The sequence below is a fragment of the Monodon monoceros genome, unplaced genomic scaffold, assembly GCF_005190385.1.
Source record: "Monodon monoceros isolate NGI ecotype Baffin Bay Population unplaced genomic scaffold, NGI_Narwhal_1 Super_Scaffold_5, whole genome shotgun sequence".
NCBI classification, from domain to species: Eukaryota; Metazoa; Chordata; class Mammalia; order Artiodactyla; family Monodontidae; genus Monodon; species Monodon monoceros.
The window spans coordinates 79,479,662-79,505,369 of record NW_021703782.1 but is presented as its reverse complement, the minus strand read 5'-3'; the positions used below and the strand labels follow the sequence as shown (position 1 = coordinate 79,505,369).

General features: G+C 39.9%; 1 protein-coding gene across 3 annotated transcripts in view; it reads left to right on the top strand.

The window, feature by feature from the left end:
- The first annotated feature begins 287 nt into the window (after nt 1–287).
- Nucleotides 288–25,708, top strand: part of XPA (XPA, DNA damage recognition and repair factor) — a 38,388-nt gene continuing 12,967 nt past the window's right edge. For all 3 annotated transcript variants that reach the window (XR_003790661.1, XR_003790660.1, XM_029201706.1), the window contains exons 1-5: nt 288–495; nt 4,747–4,857; nt 19,974–20,079; nt 22,587–22,752; nt 24,577–24,694. Coding sequence is in view for 1 of the 3 variants with exons in the window: in XM_029201706.1 (XP_029057539.1) it covers nt 324–495; nt 4,747–4,857; nt 19,974–20,079; nt 22,587–22,752; nt 24,577–24,694 (673 nt within the window). In the remaining 2 variants the exon portion in view is untranslated. The remainder of the gene's footprint in view (nt 496–4,746; nt 4,858–19,973; nt 20,080–22,586; nt 22,753–24,576; nt 24,695–25,708) is intronic.

Here is a 25,708-nt window from a genome sequence, read left to right as displayed (position 1 = left end):
CCCAAGTCTGACTCCAAAGTCCATATTCTGAACCACCAAGCGAAACTATTATTTTAAAGATGACTATCACCGATCTCCGCCACGGCCCTCCCCCTGGGCTACAAGCCGGCCAATATTCCCCGCGCCGACGCGTGCGCAGACTCCGCCCGCCGCCCCTCCCTTTCCCACGTGCTTCTCAAATTGCGCAGGCTCTCTTCTTGTCGGAGGCTGAGCCGTGGAGCAGGCGCGGAGGTGGTGTCGGGGCTGGCGGGGTCTTGGGCACGCTTCGGGTAGCCAATGCGCGTGCGCGGGGCTAGAGCCACAGACCTTGGGGGAGCACGGAGATGGCGGCTGCTGGGGGAGCTTCGTCTGAGCCGGCGGTTTCAGAACAGCCGGCGGAGCTATCTGCCGCGGTGCGGGCGAGCATCGAGCGGAAGCGGCAGCGGGCGCTGATGCTGCGCCAGGCCCGGCTGGCGGCCCGGCCTTACCCGGCGACGGCGGCTGCGGCTACCGGAGGTTTGGGCCCGGGCGGCGTCTGCCCCTTCTCTTTCCTTGCGGACCAGGGGCAGCGTCTTGGGTGTGGCGTGCGCTCCCTTCGCGTTTCCGCGCAGACCCTCCCATAGTCCCAGGTGCGGGGGGTGGGGGTGGGATCCGCTCAGCGGGCTTTGTCACAGCGGGCTGTCCGAGGCCACAGGGCGACTCCTGACTCCCAGCCCTGGCCTTTCCTCCCTGCTCCTGGGCGGTCCTTAGCTTGGGAATGCAGCCGCCCTCGCCGTCGGGAAATGCCAGCCAGTGCCTCAGTTCTCCCTTTCTGCTCTCTTCCTGCAGCTTCCACCGGTCCCAGGGGTGGTTTTTGTGTAAAGCTTTTAGACCTTGTAACACATTTAACTAGTGGTCCTGCACCAGCTTCCCTCACTCATCCATTTAACACAGGGTGATTGAGTGCATATTCCGTAACCGGCGCAGTGCTTGCTCCGTGCTGGGAGCAAACAGACGTTAGCTGCTGCCTTCGTGGTGCTAACAGAGTGGCACCTGTTGTGCTTCACGTTTTTCAAATTGGCTGATTTGATTCTCGCAGCTAACCTGTGAGAAAATAATTAGGACAGGGTTTGGTATCCGTGTTTTACTGAGGTGGTAACTGAGGATCAGAAAAGGAAAGGGGGTTTGCTCAGGTGCATCCCAGTAAGTGCAAAGGTTAATCAGGACTAGAACTCGGGTCATCTGACCCTGGGTTCGGGGCCTTTCCTTGCTCTCCAGCTGCCTCTGCTATACTAGGCATCTCTCTCACCCATAGAAAGAAAGGCTGTTATTGTTTGGATTTCATCTTTCCTTTTTCTTAGGGCAGCCCTTGGCGGCTTATTTGTCTCTTTGCCTATCATGTATGTGTCTATCATGTAATTCTCCAGTGGGGTCAACTAATCATTTTCCTCAGGGAAATACAGTTTGGTTGACATGTGGTTCTTCAGGACCACCTCTATAATGTGAAGCACGGGTGTTCCTAAACCTATATCCATACTGTGTGAGCAGTTGAGCACGGTCAGAGCTGTGTCATCCACTACCCTTTTTCATCAGCCAGAAGTAAGGAAGAGTGAAAAGAGCGAGCGGCGTGTCTTGATATTCATACTGACACTGAATCTGCAAATTGCAACCAGTTTTAATGGTTCTGGTCTCATCCTTTCTGCTTTATAGTGGTTTTCTTTTATTCCTTTCCCAACTTGAAGCATTCTAGGGTCAGGACAAAAAGTTGTCCATCTGCATTGATTAATTCATATTCATTATTCCATAAAGGTTTCTAGATCTGTACTAAAAGACCGTGGAACACGGGTGCAAAATAGAGCATAAAGTGGTATTAAACTAAATGTCTGATAATGGAAAGCAAGGTAGCATGAATATTTTGTTAGAATTCTTAGTATTTGCCAAAGAACTGAACTGTGTTACAGCATTGTATACAACCTGCTGTGCTTCAAGAGTTGGGTAGGTGCTGAGATTTTTAATCTTTGTAGTACTTTTATTTCAGCGTACTGTACAGTTTTCATTTTCTGTGTGTGCTATGACATGCCATGAAAAAACTGAGAAGAACTTGCGTAGAATGTGTTGCTAAGAGTAGTGCTAAGGGCCTGGGGAAAAAGCAAGGCATAGCAGTAGAAAGAAATTGGGCTTTGTTTTTGGCATGATTTACCATTGTTCAGGATCCTGCTCAGATTATGGCCTTGATTACTCCAGCTTCCCTTCTTAATTCTTACTGCACTCATGAATGATCATTCTAATCATTTGCTACACTATTCATGGAATCAAAATCATATTCTGATACATTCATTGATTTCTATCCAGTCAGTAAATATTCGTGGAATGCTTAACTATTTTTCAGAATTACGGAGATAAAAGCACTCAGTCGAATGAAGGGATGTGGAGAGATGGACAGACAATGTAGTAGAATATGAGAATTGTTGTTACCTGTAGAAACAGGCTTATACTCTAATTCCTTTATTTAATAAATTGAGGCCAGAGAAGGGGAGTTTAGACTTAAGCAAGATAATACCTACTAAATTTGTCTTAAAAAATTAGTTATATAACATTCATACATTAATGTAAAATGCACTCATCTGAATTTTACCTATGTGAATACTCATGTCAATACCACAGCAATCAATATACTGTACAGACACTTCCAGAACCTTAGAAGTTTCCCTAATGGCAGTTCTTAGTCAACCATTCACCCTCAGAAGTAACTATCATTCCGACCATTTGATTAGTACTGTCTGTTTTTGAACATCATATAAATGGAATCATACAGTAACTGGCTTCTTTTGCTCAACATAATACCTGAGAGATTCATCCGTGTTGTTGCATGTGTTGGTAGTTTGTTCATTTATATGTCCTGTAGTACTCTTTTAGGTTGTTATACCATAGTTTTTCCATTTTCCTTTCGATGGAAATTTGGGTTGTTTCCAGTTTGGGGCTGTTATGAGGAAAACATTTGTGGCCATTTTTGATATGCCTTATGGTAGACATATGCACTCATTTCTATTGTGTACATGCCTAGAGATGGAATTCTGGGTTATAGGGGAGATGTATATTTTAACTTGAGCAGGCATTGCCGAACAATGATTATATGAATTTAAAATCTTACCAGCCGTGTGTGATAGTCCCAGGTGCTCCACACCCTCATCACCTGGTATTGTCAGTCTTCTTCATTTTGAGTATGCTGGTGGGAATGGTGATATTTCAATATGGTTTTAATTTGTATTTTCCTAATTACTTATGATGATGAGACCTTTTTCATGTGGTTACTAGCTGTTTGCATATCTTCACTTGTGAAGTTTCTCTTCAGGTCTTTTCCCTTTTTTTAAGTTGGGCTATTTGTCTTTCACTGGTTTATAGGATTTCATTACGTATTCTGGATGAGTCTTTTGTCAGATATACATATTGCAAATAGCTTCTCCCGATTTGTATCTTGTCTTTTTACTCTCATAATGGTGTCTTTTGATGAATAGAAGTTCTTAGTTTTTTTTTTTTTTTGCGGTACGCGGGCCTCTCACCGTTGTGGCCTCTCCCGTTGCGGAGCACAGGCTCCGGACGCACAGGCTCAGCGGCCACGGCTCACGGGCCCAGCTGCTCCGCGGCATGTGGGATCTTCCCGGACCGGGTCACGAACCCGTGTCCCCTGCATCGGCAGGCGGACTCTCAACCACTGCGCCACCAGGAAAGCCCAGGTTCTTAGTTTTAATCAAGTTCAATTTGCAGTTTTTCTCTTACGGTTAATACGTTTGTGTCATGTTGAAGAAGTTTTTGGATACCTCAAGTTCATTGAGTTATTCTCCAATATTCTCTTCTAGAAGCTTTATTGTTTTACCTTTTACCCTTTACATTCAAGACTATGATCCATTTAAAAATTGTTTTGTGTATATTGTATGAGGTAGAGTCAAAGTTCATTTATTGAAATAACCATCTTTTCCTCACTGTTTTGTAGTACCTTTGTCATAAATCCTAGCATCATTTATTGAAAATATTATCTTTTTCTCACTGAATTGTCTTGGAGCCTTTGCTGTAAGTTAAGTGACCAAATATGTGTAGGTCTATTTCAGGGCTCTCTCTTCTACTATCAATACATTGGCCCCTTTGTTTTACTACTATACTGTCATAATTACTGAAGCTTTGTAGTAAATCTTTAAATCTGGTAGTGTAAATCCTCCAGTTTTGTTCAGGATTATCTTGGCTATTGTGTATTCTTTGTATTTACATGTAAATGTTAGGTCAGCTTGTCAGCTCCCATTACTCGTCCCCCTCCTGAGCGTGCCTGTGCGCGGGGGGTGGGGGGGGTTGGGGGGGGGCACACACACACACATGCGTTCCCACCCCACCCCCCCGCCACTGCTGGGGTTTTGAATGGAATCACATTGGATCTTTAGGTAAATCTGGGGAGAATTGACTTAGATTTCTCTTAGTGGTGTTTTCAGTGTAGAGGTTTTACACACCTGTTCCTAGGTATTATTTCTTAATTCTAATTGTAGATTCTTTTGGATATTCTGTATACATAATCACATCATCTGTGAATACTGTTTTAATTCTTTCCAGCCTTTATGCTTGTCTTGTTTTCTTGCCGTAGTACAGTGGCTGGGACCTTCATTATAATGTTGAATAGAAGTGGTAATAGTGGACATCCTTGTCTTGTTTGATATATATTAAATTTTTAAAAGTTCCTGTTTATGCACAAGGGAACATAAGGGCTTACCTAGTTCATTTGTTGACCACTCTTACTTTTTGTAGGCATGGCTAATGTAAAAGCAGCCCCGAAGATAATTGACACAGGAGGAGGCTTCATTCTGGAAGAGGAGGAGGAAGAAGAACATACAACTGGAAAGGTTGTTCATCAACCAGGTAAAGTGTGTTTTCAGAAAATAGATACCTAGGTTGGTCATTTTGAGTAACATGCATAATTCTTTGCAAAGTGATGCTAGAAAATGCCACATTTAGTCTAGTCACTGAGCAGGTTGGCTTTATAAGAGTGATAAAATTTGGCAGTTTTGCTAGTAGATTAAAAATGAAACAAATTTGGCAATGATTCGTTTAACATGTCATTTGTGTACTTAGGGTTGATGCTCTCTGTTTTATAATAGGCAGGCTGATAGAATAAATACTTAAAAGAATCTTGATAGGCTGAAATGAGGGACTTGAATGCAAGAGATAAACTTTAGGTCTTTTCTTTAGAGGAAAAAAAGTGGTCTGTAAAGTACAAGATAGGTCTGGCATAAAAAGAATAATAAAATAACTATTATCTAAGGTTAAAGTTTTGGTAAATCACATATATCTATATCCATGCATCCTCTGGATGAGGTACTTCCACACTCTTTGAAAAAGACAGTTTTACTTGATCATAAGTTTGAAGCCAGTAGTGGAATATAACAGCTTAAAAAAGCTATTCCAGTTTTGGTTGTAGCATTAGAAGTGTTGTGTATTCATCAAGGTAGGTAATAATCCTGTTCTCTTCTGTGTGTGTCTAAACTATTGTTTTCAGAAGCTGACACCTGAAGGATTAAAATACTTATTTTCAGTTTGGGTGACTTTTTTTTTTTAACATCTTTATTGGTGTGTTAGTTTCTGCTTTATAACAAAGTGAATCAGCTATATATATGCATATATCCCCATATCTCCTCCCTCTTGCATCTCCCTCCCACCCTCCCTATCCCACCCCTCTAGGTGGTCACAAAGCACCGAGCTGATCTCCCTGTGCTATGGGCTGCTTCCCACTAGCTATCTATTTTAAATTTGGTAGTGTATATATGTCCATTCCACTCTCTCACTTCGTCCCAGCTTACCCATCTCCCTCCCCGTGTCCTCAAGTCCATTCTCTACGTCTGCGTCTGTATTCCTGTCCTGTCCTTAGGTTCTTCAGAACCTTTTTTTTTTTTTTAGATTCCATATATATGTGTTAGCATATGGTATTTGTTTTTCTCCTTCTGACTTACTTCACTCTGTATCACAGACTCTAGGTCCATATACCTCACTACAAATAACTCAGTTTCGTTTCTTTTATGACTGAGTAATATTCCACTGTATATATTGGGTGCCATATTTTATGAGGGCTATTGACAAGTGTATATGTCCAAAACAGGGTGATCAAAATGGAAATATTGAAATTGGCATGTGAGGAACAGTTGTCAAAACTGGATACGTTTAACTTAGAAACACTTCAGCTGCCTGCAAATGCAAGAAGTATTCCTCTGTGGAAGACAGATTATACTTACTGTGATTTGCTCTGGAGGGGAGAATTGGAACAGTGGATAACAGTTACAGTGCGGGAGATTCCAACCCAGTATAATGAACTTGTACTTTGCACTAAATAGGGTGTTGGCACATACATCATGTGAGCCAAACCATGTGGAGTGCTGCCTCTAAATAGCAGAGCATTGGAGGGGTTCAGAGATGGAGAGACCACTTGAGCAGGATATTGTAGAAAAACCCTGTATCAGGAGGGAATGCCTTGAATTCAGTGACCTGTAAAGTCCTTATGATTCTATGGATATGAAGATTCACTGTAACTGTTTCTCTGTAGATTCCTGAATCCACCACGGGCTTATAAAGCCCTGTTCATTTAACAGGTCATGCAACAAACATTAATTGAGAACCTACTGTAGTGCCTTTCTGCTTGACTGAGGTATGTATGTGGCATGTGTCATATACTGTTATTGACGGTAGGGCTGCTGCTTGCAGTTAGCACTCTGGTAATGAATTTGTGCAGGTTAGGAAAGGTGTCTCTTATTCGCAAGCTGGCCCCATACAGGGAGAGCAGGGAGAGGCTAAAGAAAGAGTCAGAGCACTCCAGATTGGTAGGTGGCAGTTTTAATAAGCAAGGGAACTTTCTTACGAGGCTTGTCTTGGGTGGCTGTGAATTGAGTAGATCTCTGCACCCGCCGCCAAATCTTAAAGTATATGTACGAGCTTTCACTGGGTTCAGTTGCATATTCAGTCCACATGGTCTCAACAACACCGTACGCTCTCAGGGCTGTGTCCTTGAAACAGCTCCCACGGTGGGAACATGGGGCAGAATGTACATCCCAAGGAGAGAAGAAGAGAGAGTGAGGAGCCTCTGATTGCCCAGGTCCAGCTCACAGGTTAACCGGTGGTCACATCCTTGATTACCTCTTCCACAGTGTCATCTTTGGGAGAGAAATTAGAAAAAGACCCTCTTTCTCTGGGCTGACTTAGCCTGGGCCAGGGCTCATGGCTTAAAAAGTGGTCATGGGCTGCATTTTGACACCTGTTTGCCCCCTTGGGCAGGTGCCTTTGCACAAGGAGCCTACTTTTATGACTTTATGTGGTTGACCTCTATGGGTAGAAGAAAACAGGGAGAGTAATTAATATTTTCTATCACTTTTTTTTTTTTAGAGTCAGACACTAATTTCTGTACTTGGCAGAATTTCAGACAGTCACAATGATGAAAGGGCTTGAAAAGGAAAGGAAATGGGCTTCACTAGGTTTATAAAAGTTTAGATGTCTCCATACATACTGGAGAGGGGCCCCGTGGATTAGGACACTGCAAAGGGAGATCTCAGAAAGGGGGGTTGGGGTGGAGCTTCTGCAACTCTTGACTCAGGGAGCAATGGAACCTCTCCTTTGGTAAAAAGCTAGATGCCTATGGAGAAGAGGCTGGTTGCTTCTCTGTGCTTTTCTGCTTCCTAGGACTCTTTTTTTTAATGTTTTAAGTTACTTACAATTGGTGCAGCTTAAGAGCTCTTTCTTTTCTTTTTTTTTTTAGTTATTTCTGAGATATACATTTTAAAGTAATAACTAGAATTATGACTTATAACATTATACCAGAACATATAAGATTTTTAGAAATTTCAGGTAATGTCTAAAACATTTAAATTAACATACTTCCATACAAATAACCCAAAGAAAGTTTAGTATTAGTTGGTTTTTTGTTTGTTTGTTTTTTTATACTGCAGGTTCTTATTAGTCATCAATTTTATACATATCCGTGTATACATGTCAGTCCCAATCGCCCAGTTCATCACACCACCATCCCCACCCCACCGCGGTTTTCCCCCCTTGGTGTCCATATGTTTGTTCTCTACATCTGTATCTCAACTTCTGCCCTGCAAACCGGTTCATCTGTACCATTTTTCTAGGTTCCACAGACATGCGTTAATATACGGTATTTGTTTTTCTCTTTCTGACTTACTTCACTCTGTGTGACAGTCTCTAGATCCATCCACGTCTCAACAAATGACTCAATTTTGTTCCTTTTTATGGCTGAGTAATATTCCATTGTATATATGTACCACAACTTCTTTATCCATCCGTCTGTCGATGAGCATTTAGGTTGCTTCCATGACCTGGCTATTGTAAGTAGTGCTGCAATGAACATTGGGGTGCATGTGTCTTTTTGAATTATGGTTTTCTCTGGGTATATCCCCAGTAGTGAGATTGCTGGATCTTATGGTAATTCTATTTTTAGTTTTTTAAGGAAACTCCATGCTGTTCTCCATAGTGGCTATATCAATTTACATTCCCACCAACAGTGCAAGAGGGTTCCCTTTTCTCCACGCCCTCTCCAGCATTTGTTGTTTGTAGATTTTCTGATGATGCCCATTCTAACTGGTGTGAGATGATAACCTCATTGTAGTTTTGATTTGCATTTCTCTAATACTTAGTGATGTTGAGCAGCTTTTCATGTGCGTCTTGGCCATCTGTATGTCTTCTTTGGAGAAATGTCTATTTAGGTCTTCTGCCCATTTTTGGATTGGGTTTGTTTCTTTAATATTGAGCTGCATGAGCTGTTTATATATTTCGGAGATTAATCCTTTGTCCGTTGATTCATTTGCAAATATTTTCTCCCATTCTGAGGGTTGTCTTTTCGTCTTGTTTATGGTTTCCTTTGCTGTGCAAAAGCTTTGGAGTTTCATTAGGTCCCCTTTGTTTTTGTTTTTATTTCCATTACTCTAGGAGGTGGATCAAAAAAGATCTTGCTGTGATTTATGTCAAAGAGTGTTCTTCCTATGTTTTCCTCTAAGAGTTTTATAGTGTCCGGTCTTACATTTAGGTCTGGAATCCATTTTGAGTTTATTTTTGTGTATGGTGTTAGGTAGTGTTCTAATTTCATTCTTTTACATGTAGCTGTCCAGTTTTCCCAGCACCACTTATTGAATAGACTGTCTTTTCTCCATTGTATATCTTTGCCTCCTTTGTTATAGATTAGTTGACCATAGGTGCGTGGGTTTATCTCTGGGCTTTCTGTCTTGTTCCATTGATCTATGTTTCTGTTTTTGTGCCAGTACCATCTTGTCTTGATTACTGTAGCTTTGTAGTATAGTCTGAAGTCAGGGAGTCTGATTCCTCCAGCTCCGTTTTTTTCCCCTCAAGACTGCTTTGGCTATTCGGGATTTTTTGTGTCTCCATACAAATTGTAAGATGATTTGTTCTAGTTCCATAAAAAATGCCATTGGTAATTTTTCTTTTTTTTTTTTTGTGGTACGCGGGCCTCTCACTGTTGTGGCCTCTCCCGTTGTGGAGCACAGGCTCCGGACGCGCAGGCTCAGTGGCCATGGCTCACGGGTCCAGCTGCTCCGTGGCACGTGGGATCCTCCCGGACCGGGGCACAAACCCGTGTCCCCTGCATCAACAGGCGGACTCTCAACCACTGCGCCACCAGGGAAGCCCGCCATTGGTAATTTGATAGGGATTGCATTGTATCTGTAGATTGCTTTGAGTAGTATAGTCATTTTCACAATATTGATTCTTCCAATCCAAGAACATGGTATATCTCTTCATCTGTTGGTATCATCTTTAATTTCTTTCATCAGTGTCTTATAGTTTTCTGCATACATGTCTTTTGTCTCCCTAGGTAGGTTTATTCCTAGGTTTTTTATTCTTTTTGTTGCAGTGGTAAATGGGAGTGTTTCCTTAATTTCTCTTTCAGATTTTTCATCATTAGTGTATAGGAATGCAAGAGATTTCTGTGCATTAATTTTGTATCCTGCAACTTTACCTAATTTTGTATCCTGCAACTTTACCAAATTCATTGATTAGCTCTAGTAGTTTTCTGGTGGCATTTTTAGGATTCTCTATGTATAGTATCATGTCATCTGCAAACAGTGACAGTTTTACTTCTTTTCCAATTTGTATTCCTTTTATTTCTTTTTCTTCTCTGATTTCCATGGCTAGGAGTTCCAAAACTGTGTTGAGTAATAGTGGTGAGAGTGGACATCCTTGTCTCGTTCCTGATCTTAGAGGAAATGCTTTCAGTTTTTCACCATTCAGAATGTTTGCTGTGGGTTTGTCATATATGGCCTTTATTATGTTGAGTTAGTTTCCCTCTATGCCCACTTTCTGGAGAGTTTTTATCATAAATGGGTGTTGAATTTTGTCAAAAACTTTTTCTGCATCTATTGAGATGATCATATGGTTTTTCTTCAGTTTGTTAATATGGTGTATCACGTTGATTGATTGCGTATTTTGAAGAATCCTTGCATCCCTGGGATAAATCCCACTTGATTGTGGTGTATGATCCTTTTAGTGTGTTGTTGGATTCTGTTTGCTAGTATTTTGTTGAGGATTTTTGCTTCTATATTTAGCAGTGGTATTGGTCTGTAATTTTTTTTTTTTGTAGTATCTTTGTCTGGTTTTGGTATCAGGGTGATGGTGGCCTCATAGAATGAATTTGGGAGTGGTCCTTCCTCTGCAGTTTTTTGGAAGAGTTTGAGAAGGATGGGTGTTAGGTTAGCTCTTCTCTAAATGTTTGATAGAATTTACCTATGAAGCCATCTGGTCCTGGATATTTGTTTGTTGGAAGTTTTTTAATCACAGTTTCAATTTCATTACTTGTGATTGGTCTGTTCATATTTTCTATTTCTTCCTGGTTCAGTCTTGGAAGGTTATTCCTTTCTAAGAATTCGTCCATTTCTTCCAGGTTGTCCATTTTATTGGCATAGAGTTGCTTGTAGTAATCTCTTAGGATACTTTGTATTTCTGCAGTGTCTGTTGTAACTTCTCCTTTTTCATTTCTAATTTTATTGATTTGAGTCCTCTCCCTCTTGATGAGTCTGGCTAATGGTTTATCAATTTTGTTTATCTTCTCAAAGAACCAACTTTTAGTTTTATTGATCTTTGCTATTGTTTTCTTTGTTTGTATTTCATTTATTTCTGCTCTGATCTTTATGATTTCTTTCCTTCTGCTAACTTTGGGTTTTGTTTGTTCATCTTTCTCTAGTTCCTTTAGGTGTAAGGTTAGATTGTTTATTTGAGATTTTTCTTGTTTCTTGAGGTAGGCTTGTATAGCTATAAACTTCCCTCTTAGAACTGCCTTTGCTGCATCCCATAGGTTTTGGATCATCGTGTTTTCATTGTCATTTGTCTCTAGGTATATTTTGGTTTCCTCTTTGATTTCTTCAGTGATCTCTTGGTTATTTAGTAACGTATTGTTTAGCCTCCATGTGTTTGTGTTTTTTATGTTTTTTTCCCTGTAATTCATTTCTGATCTCATAGCGTTGTGGTCAGAAAAGATACTTGATGTGATTTCAGTTTTCTTAAATTTACCGAGGCTCAAGATGTGACCTATCCTGGAGAATGTTCAGTGTGCACTTGAGAAGAAAGTGTAATCTGCTGTTTTTGGATGGAATGTCCTATAAATATCAATTAAATCTATGTGGTCTATTGTGTCATTTAAAGCTTCTGTTTCCTTATTTATTTTCATTTTGGATGATCTGTCCATTGGTGTAAGTGAGGTGTTAAAGTCCCCCACTATTATTGTGTTACTGTCGATTTCCTCTTTTATAGCTGTTAGCAGTTGTCTTATGTATTGAGGTGCTCCTATGTTGGGTGCATATATATTTATAATTCTTATATCTTCTTCTTGGATTGATCCCTTGATCATTATGTAGTGTCCTTCCTTGTCTCTTGTAACATTCTTTATTTTAAAGTATTTTATCTGATATGAGTATTGCTACTCCAGCTTTCTTTTGATTTCCATTTGCATGGAATATCTTTTTCCATCCTCTCACTTTTAGTCTGTATGTGTGCCTAGGTCTGAAGTGGGTCTCTTGTAGACAGCGTATATATGGGTCTTGTTTTTGTATCCATTCAGCAAGCCTGTGTCTTTTGGTTGGAGCATTTAATCCATTCACGTTTAAGGTAATTATTGATATGTATGTTCCTTTGACCATTTTCTTAATTGTTTTGGGTTTGTTTTTGTAGGTCCTTTTCTTCTCCTGTGTTTCCCACTTAGAGAAGTTCCTTTAGCATTTGTTGTAGAGCTGGTTTGGTGGTGCTGAATTCTCTTAGCTTTTGCTTGTCTGTAAAACTTTTGATTTCTCCATTGAATCTGAATGAGATCCTTGCCAGGTAGAGTAATCTTGGTTGTATGTCCTTCCCTTTCATCATTTTAAGTATATCATGTCACTCCCTTCTGGCTTGTAGAGTTTCTGGTGAGAAATCAGCTGTTAACCTTCTGGGAGTTCCCTTGTATGTTATTTGTCATTTTTCCCTTGCTGCTTTCAGTAATTTTTCTTTGTCTTTAATTTTTGCCAATTTGATTACTATGTGTCTCGGTGTGTTTCTCCGTGAGTTTATCCTGTATGGGACTTGCTGCGCCTCCTGGACTTGGGTGGCTATTTCCTTTCCCATGTTAGGGAATTTTTCGACTATAATCTCTTCAAATATTTTCTCTGGTCTTTTCTCTTCTCCTTCTGAGACCCCTGTAATGTGAATGTTGTTGCGTTTAATGTTGTCCCAGAGGTCTCTTAGGCTGTCTTCATTTCTTTTCATTCTTTTTTCTTTATTCTGTTCTGCAGCAGTGAATTCCACCATTCTGTCTTCTAGGTCACTTATCCGTTCTTCTGCCTCAGTTATTCTGCTGTTGATTCCTTCTAGTGTATTTTTCATTTCAGTTATTGTATTGTTCATCTCTGTTTGTTTGTTCTTTAATTCTTCTAGGTCTTTGTTTAACTTCTTGCATCTTCTCGATCTTTGCCTCCATTCTTTTTCCGAGGTCCTGGATCATCTTCACTATCATTATTCAGAATTCTTTTTCTAGAAGGTTGCCTATCTCCACTTCATTTAGTTGCTTTTCTGGGGTTTTATCTTGTTCCTTCATCTGGTACATAGCCCTCTGCCTTTTCATCTTGTCTATCTTTCTGTGAATGTGGTTTTTGTTCCACAGGCTGCAGGATTGTAGTTCTTCTTGCTTCTGCTGTCTGCCCTCTGGTGGATAAGGCTATCTAAGAGGCTTGTGCAAGCTTCCTGATGGGAGGGACTGGTGGTGGGTAGAGCTGACTGTTGCTCTGGTGGGCAGAGCTCAGTAAAACTTTAATCCACTTCATGGTTTATGGGTGGGGCTGGGTTCCCTCCCTGTTGGTTGTTTGTCCTGAGGCAACCCAACAGTGGAGCCTACCCGGGCTCTTTGGTGAGGCTAATGACAGACTCTGGGAGGGCTCACACCAAGGAGTACTTCCCAGAACTTCTGCTGCCCGTGTCTTTGTCCCCACGGGGAGCCACAGCCACGCGCCCCCGCCCCCGCCTCTGCAGGAGACCCTCCAACACTAGCAGGTAGGTCTGGTTCAGTCTCCTATGGGGTCACTGCTCCTTCTCCCTGGGTCCTGATGTGCACACTACTTTGTGTGTGCCCTCCAGGAGTGGAGTGTCTGTTTCCCCCAGTCCTGTTGAAGTCATGCAGTCAATTCCCACTAGGCTTCAAAGTCTGATTCTCTAGGAGTTCCTCCTCCTGTTGCCGGACCCCCAGGTTGGGAAGCCTGACGTGGGGCTCAGAACCTTCACTCCAGTGGGTGGACTTCTGTGGTATAAGTGTTCTCCAGTCTGTGAGTCACCTACCCAGCAGTTATGGGATTTAATTTTACTGTGATTGCGCCCCTTCTACCATCTCACTGTGGCTTCTCCTTTGTCTTTGGATGTGGGGTATCTTTTTTGGTGAGTTCCAGTGTCTTCCTGTTGATGATTGTCCAGCAGTTAGTTGTGATTCTGGTGTTTTCGCAAGAGGGAGTGAGAGCACGTCCTTCTACTTTGCCATCTTGGTTCCTCCTCTGTTTTCTTTCTTTCTTTCTTCCTCCCCTCCCCTGCCCTCCCCTCCCCTCCCCTGCCCTCCCCTGGCTGTGTTGGGATTTAGTTGCAGCATGCGGGATCTTTTGTTGCGGTTCACAGGCTCTTTGTTGCAGTGCTCAGGCTTCTCTCTGGTTGTGGCTTGGGGGTTTTCTCTCTCTAGTTGTGGTGTGCAGGCCCCAGGGTGCGTGGGCTCTGTAGTTTGTAGCACACCAGCTCTCTCGTTGAGGCTTGCAAGCTCAATAGTTGTGGCATGCGGGCTTAGTTGCCCCCACGGCATGTGGGAATTTGGTTCCTTGACCAGGGATCAAACCCGTGTCCCCTGCATCGGCAGGCGGACTCCCAGCCACTGCGCCACCAGGGAAGCCCTATAATTGTAACCTTTTAAAGCGTATGTTTAGTATGTTTAGTGGCATTAAGTACTATACTTTCACGTTGTTTTGTAACAGTCACCACCATCCATCTCCAGAGTTTTTTCATCATCCCAAAACTGAAACTTTGTCCCATTAAACAGTAACTTCCTGTACAAACATTTTGATATATTATCTTTGAGACTGTTTTTGACGTGTGAATGAGAATGTAATATTTTTCTTTTATAAAAATGTTAAGAGAATTTCTCCATTTCTTTTTTTTAATTAATTAATTTATTTATTTTTGGCTGTGTTGGGTCTTCGTTTCTGTGCGAGGGCTTTCTCCAGTTGCAGCGAGCGGGGGCCACTCTTCATCACAGTGCACGGGCCTCTCACTGTCGTGGCTTCTCGTTGCGGAGCACAGGCTCCAGACGCTCAGGCTGAGTAGTTGTGGCTCATGGGCCCAGTTGCTCCACGGCATGTGGGATCCTCCCAGACCAGGGCTCGAACCCGTGTCCCCTGCATTGGCAGGCAGACTTTCAACCACTGCACCACCAGGGAAGTCCTCCCCATTTCTTAAATATTCTTTCAGAGTTTTCTTTTTAATGGCTACATAATGCTCCATTTGATGGCTGCACCATGATTCATTTAAATGCAGCTCTTTTGTTTGTTTCTTTTCTCTATTCTAATAATTATTATTGCAGTGAATATATTTGGAGGTAAACTTTTGTCCAGCGCTCTGATTCATAGCAGTAGGGTAACTGACCCAAAAGTATGTAAATTTCTGGTAAAGTTTACATACTTAAAAAAATTTAAATTAACATTGATAGAAGGAGTAAACAACCTAAAAGCAAATAAACAAATGGATGTATTTTTCCAAATGAAATAACATGATCATGTTGAAGAAGGGGAGGACAGAAAGAACTAGTCCAAATGATTTATGAGGACAGTATTTGACAGTATATCCTCAATTTGAGGTGGGTGGGGTAAGGGGAAAACCACAGAATTCCTGAACTCATAGAGTGGTATGAGTGAAGAAATTTTGAAACTAGTTTAGATGTATTATTGGCTCATGCAGATGAATGTATTTCTTGATGTTGTTGGGAGCCAAGGTTCTCATTGTAGAAGAAAGGACATACAAATATGGAATGGGAGAAGGCAAGAAAGAACCCTGTGGGGATGGATTAAAATTGCCAGTATCAGTGTGAACTCATGATTTCTAAAACATGTATATGTGTATGCATGTAGAAGTGTACATGTAAACTAAAAAGTGAATTCAGCAAAGTTGCAGGAAACAAAATCAATATATAGAAATCTGTTGCATTTTTGTACACTACTAATGAACTATCAGAAAGAGAAATTAAGAAAACAGTCCTGTTTACAGTTGCCCATTTATCAGAAAGAATAAAATACCTAGGAATAAACTTAACCAAGGAGGTGAAATACTTGTACACTTAAAACTATAAGACATGGATGAAAGAAATGGAAGAAGACACAAATAAATAGAAAAACATTCTGTGCTCCTGGGTTGGAAGAACTAATATTCTTAAAATGTCCATAGTACCTAAAGCAATCTATGGAATCAGTGCAGTCCCTATCAAAATTCCAATGGCAATTTCCCACAGAAATAGAACAAACAATCCTAAAATTCACATGGAACCATGAAAAACCCTGAATGGCCAGAGCAATCTTGAGAAAAAAGAACAGAGCTGGAGACCTCATGCTCCCTGATTTCAAATTATATTTCAAAGCCATTGTAATGAAAACAGTATGGTATTGGCATAAAAACGACACATAGATCAATGGAACAGAAGAGAGAGCCCAGAAATATACCTACACATATGGTCAGTTAATTTATGACAGAGGAGCCAAGAATATACAAGGGGAAAGGACAGTTTTTTCAATAAAAGGTGTTGGGAGAACTGGACAGTCACATGCAAAAGATTGAAACTGGGCCACTGTCTTACATCATACACACAGAATAATTCAAAATGGATTAAAGATTTAAGTGTAAGACAAACCGTAATACTCTTAGAAGAAAACCGATGGGGACTTCCCTGGTGGCACAGTGGTTAAGACTCTGCTCCCAATGCATGGGGCCCAGGTTTGAACCCTAGTCTGGGAACTAGATCCCACATGCATGCCACAACTAAGAGTTTGCATGCCGCAAGTAAGGAGCTTGGAGCCGTAACTAAGGAGCCTGTGAGCTGCAACTAAGACTCAACGCAACCAAATAAATAAAAAACAAACAAAAAAGAAAATAGATGAAAAGCTCCTTGACATTGGTCTTGGCAATGATATTTTTGGTTATGATACCAAAAGCAGAAGCAACAAAAGCAAAACTGTTAAACAAGTGGGACTACATCAAACTAAAATGCTTCTGCACAGCAAAGCAAACCTTTGAAAAGCCCACCAACTGAATGGGGGAAAATATTTGCAAATCATACATCTGATGAGGGGTTAGTATCCAAAATACATAAAGAACTCCTACAACTCAATAGCAAAAAACCAAACAATCCGATTAAAAAATGGGCAGAAGATCTGAATAGACATTTTTCCAGAGAAGACGTACGGCCGGCCAGTATGTACATGGAAAGATGCTCAACATCACTAATCATCAGGGAAATGCAAATCAAACAATGGTGAGCTACCACCTAACACCTGTTAGAATGGTGGTTATCAAAGAGACAAAAAATAAGTGTTGGTGAGCATGTGGATAAAAGGAACCCTTGTAAATATAAATCAGTGCAACTACTATGGAAAACAGTATGCAAGTGCCTCAAAAACTTAGAACTACCATATAATCCAGCAATCCCACTTCTGGGTATTTATCCAAAGAAAATGTAAACAGTAACTCGAAAATATACATGCACCCCCATGTTCATTGCAGTATTATTTACAATAACTAGATGTGGAAACAATCTAAGTGTCCATCGAAGGATGAATGGATAAAGAAAGTGTGATGTGTGTGTGTGTGTGTATACATACAGTGGAATATTATTCAGCCACAAGAAAGAATGAAATCTTGCCATTTGTGACAACATGGATGGACCTTGAGGGCATTATGCTAAGTGAAGTAAGTCAGAGAAAGTTAAATACCATATGATCTCACTTATATGTGGAATCTAAAAACAACCCCCCCCCCAAACTTACAGATACAGAGAACAGATTGATGATTGCCAGAGGGGGGAGGAGGAGGGAGGTAGGTGAAATGTTTGAAGTGGGTCAAAAGGTACAAACTTCCAGTTAGTCATGGGAAAGTAATGTACAGCATGGTAACAGTAATACTGTATTACATATTTGAAAGTTGCTAAGAGACTAGATCTTAAAAATTCTTATGATAAGAAATGTAACCGTATGGTGACGAATGTTAACTAGACTTACTGTGGTGATCATTATGTAATATATACAATTGTTGACTCATTATGTTGTACACCTGAAACTAATGTTATGTCAGTTATATCTCAACAAAAAAAGTGTACAGTACATGTATGAGTATTTGTGTGTGTGTCTATATATACATATATTTCCTAGCCCTGTTCACAGAAATGGCCGTGAAGCAGAGGTAGCCCAGTAGCAATGAGCGCAGCTGGTGTCCAGATCTTGGATGCTGATACTGTTCTCCACTAAAAGGAACCAGGGCCCTTCAGAGAAATAGCTGATTCCAGGGTTGGGGCAGGATGGCTACAAGATGAGCTTGGGACATTTTGTAATGCCAGAAAATATGTAAGTGTTCAGAAAGTGATAGAAGCATGTTACAGAGGCATAAGTGTCAGCTTGAAGGGGCTTCCACTGGCCAAATTTCAGACAATTTGAATGCTAAAATAATGAAGGACACCATTGAAATAATAGGAATCCATGAGTCTATATGGATAATAAATGTGTTAGTGAATGAAGGACTGAATGGGGGAGGGGAAGGCTCTTGATTACAGTAGACTGGCAATTTCCAAATGGTAAATGTAAAGGGAGTGATGGAGTTGAAAAATCATCCTTATGTATATTTAAAAATTTCCATTATAAGGCATTTTTAAAATTAGGAAAACGTATGCACATTTTATGGCTTTTGATTAATAATACTGTGCAGTAGCCTCCTAATTGGTATTTCTGACTGTAATTTCTCTCTATCCAAACACATTCCAGTAACCAGTTTTTTGAAGATACCACTTTGACTATATTTTTTCCTTTTGTCCATAGCTATGCCCCTGTAATATTTTAGAAAGAAGAGTGATTTTTTTGTTAAGAGTTTGGAGATTAGTAATATTGAGGAGTGCTAGAATACTGACTGACCTTCTTGTGTTGGAAGTAGGTAAGGGAAGGCAGTGATAGGAATATGTTGAACAAATCATGGACAAATGGCAACTCCATTTTTCTTCCTGCTGGGACTTGTGGCAGTTCTCAGAGTTGGGGCTTGGCAGTAGCAATCATCCTAAAGACTTAGGGGTAAAACCTTCAGACTTGCTGGAAAAAAAAATTCTGTAGGATAAAGATTCTTAGCTAGGTATTTGAAATCTTTAAAAAAAAAAAGAATCCGGCCTTACTCTGCCTAGAGTAGTTTCCGTGCTGGGTATTGAGGATATATAGCTAAACTAAATACAATCTCTGCCTTCAAGAGATTTCCAATCTAGTGGTTGAGACAGATGAAGAGGAAGCTGTTTACTCTGTTGTTGGGGGTGAGGGAGAGAAAAAGTTTCCCATTTGAAAGTGAATTCTGTGTTGCCTCTGTTTTCTGTGTTACATGTTGGTGCCCATCTCCCTTATCTGTAAGCAGCTCCCCCACCTCCCTCCGGCCTTGAGACTAATCTTTGTACTCTCAACATTACTGTGGTAGGCCAAGTAATGGCCCCCAAAGATGTCCACATCCTAACCATCCCGGAACCTATGCATTTATTACCTTGCAGAGCCAAAAGGACTTTGCAGATATGATTAAGGTTAAAGACTTTGAGATGGGGAGATTATTCTGGGTTATCCAGCTGGGCCCAGTGTAATCGCAAGGATCCTTAGGAGTAGAAGAGAGGCAGGAGAGAGTCAGGGGTAGGTGTGATTATGGAAGAAGCCATAGTGATGTAAGAAGCTGCAGTTGCTGGCTCCAGCTTACATCCCTGGAGAAAGGGAGTCGTGAGTCAAGGAATGCAGGTGGCCTCTAGAAGCTGGAAATGGCTGGTAATAGGTTGTCCCTCAAAACCTCCAGAAAGGAGTGCAACCCTGCCATCACCTTGACTTTAGCCCACTGCGACCTGTGTCAGACATATAAACTACAGATCTGTGAGAAAATAAATTTGTGTTATTTTAGCCACTAAATTTGTGGTAATTTGTTATACCAGCAATACAAAAGTAATACAAGTACCTTCCATGTTGTTTGAGTTCAAAAATACTGGGTGAGTCCATAATTTTTTCCTTTATGTTATTTCCTTTTTTCCTTAAAAAAATTTTTCTTTAGATGAATGTAAGATTACTTAATCAAGGTTTTATGTTGTCTTTTACATAAATATGTTTGTATCAGGCATAAAATACATGCTGGTAAGCTAATAAAATAGAGGAGGCTCTATTCTAATCACAAAAAAAGGCAACTTAGAGAATTAATCTTCCTTTCTTTAGGACCTGTAATGGAATTTGATTATGTTATATGTGAAGAATGTGGTAAAGAATTTATGGATTCTTATCTAATGAACCACTTTGATTTGGCAACTTGTGATAACTGCAGGTACTTATTTTTATTTCAGAGCATGTTCTAAATTACTAAAATTTAATGTTTGCTTGTAGGTTTAGGGCAAAACAATAATTAGATCCATTTGGATTTAATATTTTCTTCATAAATATGTTGTTTTGGGAGTTTCCTAAAATTTCTGTATTTTCCATTTTGCTAAAGAATTACAGGAAGACTATGCTTATCAACGTTATGCCACATAAATAGGAAGGATGTCCCTGGTTCTGCCATAGATATGTCCTTTTCCTTTCTGCTGGGGGGTTGGGGGGGGCGTTAACCATCTCTCAGTAGCAGGTTCCTAACCCTTCTCTCCCCCCAGCCCCTAAGGATCCCTTTGTTTCTTTCTTTCTTTGACTAGTGTGTGTGTTGATACCTTGGTCAGAGGACTGGCACCTTCAATGAGAGGAGGGAAGTATAACGCCTCCAGCTACTCTTCTGGTACTCAGAACACCTCTTTTCCGTTCATTTTCTACTCTCCTGAATTGGCAGGGAAGAGATTAAATGAGGAAAAATCACATTCTTCTGTCATTCTTTTTCTTCTCCTAGCCTTTATCTCTTTTTGTATCACCACGGAATATTACTCACTCCACTTGGTTCTCCTGTCCCTACTGGTTATCTCAGCCAAGTCCTGTGTTGGTGTCTTTCACACCTAAAGATCCCACCTTGGATTCTTACTTAGCCCTCTTATCTGTTCCCTGTCCCCACTTCTTGTACGTACAGTCCCAGATCAACTGCTCACACGCCTGGTGGACCTGCCTTTTCAGAGTCCCTGCTGCAGACATCTAGAGCCATCACCACTGACTTGTTGCTAAGTAGATCCCTAGAAGATAGAACGGGAGATGTTTCTGGTCTCATGATCAGATCTGTGATGGGAAATGTTCTGGTACCCACTGGAATTATTAACTCTCTTCCCAGTGATGTAACAGTATCATTAATGCACACAGTGGTTAAGGCCCACAGTGTTATCACTCTCCTTAAAGTACAGATAGTGTTCAGGAACTAAATTACCACATATAACCTTACTTCCATGAGAAAATGGAAGCAACCTAATTATCAATTTAAAGAAAGTTATGTAAACATAATTAGGAATACAGCCCTCCATTCTATTTGTTTTTTCCAACATCTTTGACGATTATAGATTAGTACAATGTACTTTACCTGTCCCCTCCTTTGGTGTATACTTCCAAATTATTTAGTCTTCTTAAAGTTATTCCCAATTATAACTCCTCTCCCCCTCCCCCCACCGCCTGTCCTATACCTCCTCCTAAGTGTTCACCATTTCAGTAAAGGCCAACTTCATTCACTGGCTGTTTCTCTATCCCATGTTTAATTCCAAATCCATTTGGGTCTATATTTAAACCATGTCCTGAATCCATCCGTTTCTCATCCTCTGTACTATTACTGCCTTAGACTGGGCCCCTATCAGCTCTTGCCTGGACCACTGCAGTAGTACTCTTGTAACTGGCCTCTTCCCCCACTTTTGCACGGTTAGTCTCTTCTCCATATAGCATTTTACTCAAAACTCTTTAATGGTTTCTAATCCATGTAGAATAAAATTGTCTTCACCATTTCTTACAAGACCCTTGCGTGTCTCTGACTTTATTTTCCATCACTCCTCACCATCACTTACTTTAAGCATTCTGGTCACACTGGCTCGCTTGTTGTGAACTCCATTTGCAAAGCACACTCCTGTCCTAGAGTCTTTGCACTTGCTCTTCTTTCTGCTATGAATGTTCTTTCTCTAGCTATTCAGAATGTTTTCTGACTTCTAAAGGGCCCTGCTCAAATGTTTCCTCATCAGTGGCATTCTCTTGATTTCCCAATCTCTCTGAAAATTTCTGTTCCTTTACCATGCTTTGTATTCCTTTATAGCACTTTTATCAATCATCATGTTTGCTTATTGACTGTCTTCTCCTAACTAGAATGTAAGCTTCCTGAAAACAAGGCTTTGTTTTATTCTTTGCTGTATTCCTAGTACCTTGAACAATACCTAGCATGTAGATGGAGAACAAATGAATGAGAAGAGCTATGTAATTGACTATGTCTCCATTTTTACCTGGGCTTTGAAATAGCTCAGAGCCAACTGGAAACTCAGCTGTGCTTGGTGCCTTTGGACCTTGCATGTTTATATTCCTTATATCCTCCTCTCCCGACTTTAAGCCTTATATTTTCTTACTCATTGAGTCTTAGTTCTCATTTATATTTGCTGTGTTCATGTAAGTTATTTCAAATACTTTGTGGAAAAGAGGGACTTAGTAAAAAGAAATTCTTAACATGTTAAATAACATGGATCTGCTGCTAATATAAATAGCTTCTCAGAATTAGTAAAAGAAAGTACTTTTCTGTTGGAATTCTTATGCTGCTAATTTGACCATGAGCGTTTCAGGAAAAAGTATTTTATATGTTTCTTTTGGCATGTATGCCCCTAGGTTTGGGGACTGTTTGAAAAAATCTTAATTTATTTGAAACAACTACTGTATATAATGGACTTAATCTGTTTTCAGAGATGCTGATGATAAACACAAGCTTATAACTAAAACAGAAGCAAAACAAGAATACCTTCTGAAAGATTGTGATTTAGAAAAAAGAGAACCAGCTCTTAAATTTATTGTGAAGAAGAATCCTCATCATGCACAATGGGGTGACATGAAACTCTACTTAAAATTACAGGTCTCCAATAAGTTATAATCAGTCATTTTAAACCCTGGGTCGGGTGAAGCTTTAACAATGAACTAGTTATAATTAGTTTTCACTTACAGAAAGTTAAAAAGATCCTTTTCATTTTATTGTTTGACATGAGCCATAGTCGTACATAATGACATTTAATAACATGTTTACTTATTTTGCTTTTTGATGTGGCACTTTGAAGCAAATATATTACTACTGGGTGATGTTAGGAGTACAATTTGGAAACAAAAATGCTTGAAATAGGAGTCAGCCCTTGCCCACCTACCCCGCAAATAAAATCATAAAAAAAAATTTGGGAATTTCACAGATGCCCAGAATCTAACTCCAGCTTCCTGTATCTACCCAAGAATGGTACAAATATCATAATATTCTTTTTTGTGCCATTATATAAAAAATATTGGGAGGCATTGCTTTAGAGCACAGTTTGATTGGAATATACTAGAAGATCCTAGTATCTTCTAATAAACCACATTGTAAAAGCAGACATATATTGAATTTTCACTAAACATAATACACTATTGATTAAAAGATTCACCATAATTTTATGTACTATTAAAAATGAAAAAATGCTGCTAATTAAACTGACCCAGTGCTGCCTTATCACTTGGTGCTTTTATTTTATTGAAATAGTGCCATTAGACTTACTATAGGTTTTTTTTTTGCTATAAATCATGCTTGTGTGTACATAACAAGGAAAATGCAAGTACCACAGATCTATTAAGGTATTCCTAAACTTCCTTACATTCAGAGTCCAATTCTTCTGAACCACTTCTTGACTCAGGGTTGTTAAAGTACCATTAAGTTACATTAGTGATGCAGCATTTTCAGGGATGTTAAATTGTGGAAAATGTGATGTTTTAGAATTTATGAAGTAACAGTGTATTACTTTATGTTAAGAAATTTCAGTTTGGCTTTATTGATTGATATTTTGGTCCCTGTAACATATTGTGAGATATCCCGAGCATAATTCTCAGTGTGTATATTATTTCCCTACATGTAAATAAATATTATAAAGAGTACATATATATATATATATATATATATATTCCAAGGTTTTTAAACTAGAATAAAGACTTGTTAGGTCATTCAGCTACCAAAGTTTTTAAAGAAAATTCATATTTTTAAGATCAGAAATTAGTCAAGTGGATGGAAACTGTTATTGATTCAGGAGAAGAGTAGTAGTGATTGATTTCCTGTGATGGGAGATTTCTGGAGATGACCTCATATTTAGATCTGATACGGCTAATTGGTCAGCAGATTTTTTTGGGTGATCCTGCCAAAACTCGATCAAACCCACTGACTACATGTAGTTCTCTCGATTCACGTGAAAACAAAGCAGAGAAGTGATTGCAGTCAGAGGACAGCTTTTCTATTTACACAGGTACACCTAGTTTTATTGTACTTTGCAAATACGTAATCTCATTCATCATACATTCACTGACGGTTTCATAGGTTTATACATAGAGATATTATTAGAGTTGTTTCTTTTTTTTTTTTTTTTTTTTAACGGTACGCGGGCCTCTCACCGTTGTGGCCTCTCCCGTTGTGGAGCACAGGCTCCGGACATGCAGACGCAGCGCGGGGCACGAACCCGTGTCCCCTGCATTGGCAGGCGGACTCTCAACCACTGTGCCACCAGGAAAGCCCTAGAGTTGTTTCTTATCAATATTTAAAAACTTTTAAATTTCAAATAAATACTTATAAAATTGCACTTAAGTTAGATCACTCTTTGGCATCTGTGGATTTAATAATTATAACTATTTTACAACAATGAATCACAACTAATTTATGGATTCTGTATTTCAGATTGTGAAGAGGTCTCTTGAAGTTTGGGGTAGTCAGGAAGCATTAGAAGAAGCGAAGGAAGTTCAACAGAAAAACCGAGAAAAAATGAAACAGAAGAAGTTTGATAAAAAAGTAAAAGGTAAGTGGCTACATTTATATCATGAAGGACTGTGCTCTACTGCTTTGCAAAGAGCCTTTAGCTAAGTTCTTCCACTTTAAAGATACAGTGTCACTGTTGGATTGGAAATTTTTTTTTTCCATAAATTGAAGAACAAAAGACTTAAAGTTTGCCCTCAGTAAGTTGGTGTTTGAGACTCTTAGTCCAAACGTCACTGCAATTCTAAAAAAGCATGTAAGCCCTCGTCTTCAAGTGAGTCATGTTTTTGTATAGGAACGGTGGTAGGGTCAGGAATGTACCCCTGGTTAAGAGTTTGGCCTCAGTGCAATCTTAAATGTGACCCACACGGTTATCAAAAGTGAAGTTTTCCACCAGCAAACCTCTCTAATTGCTTAAAATGAAAAAATAATGCCTAAGTCTCAGTGATCTAATTTAGCAGCTAGAAGGAACCTTCTAATGTCAGATAGTCTAATCACTTTTATATATGAATAAAAGACCTGGAAAGGTAGAGTGACTTGTTACATAGGTGCTAGAGAGTTGGGACTGGAGCCAGGATTTCATGACCAAAAGTCTGCATTGGTACATTCATTCCTCTGTCCATACATCTGTCTATCCATGTAACTATCCATTCTTTTGTCCATCTATCTCTGTATTCATTTGTCCATGCATTCATCCATGTATGCATATGTGCAGAAGTCTGTCCGTCCAGTGTATCCAACAATTGCTAAGTGTCAGCTGTGTACCACGCTCTGTGCTAACACAAATGCTGGCGTCAACATTTTGTCAGAAGAGAAAGACTGGTAAACTTAGTCATAATCGAGTGTGATAAGTACTGTGACAGCGATGAACATAGGGTGTTATAGGAGCACAAAGGGCACTTGTTGGCTGTATCACAGATTCCCTACAGAGAATCTTAAAAAGTAGGTGTAAATGTTCTTCATACAGTAGAATGCCAGTGTGGTGTCAAGTGTATATAGATAACATGTATTCTCTGTATACACAGGGTTATACATATAATAAATTGATCCATTTAAA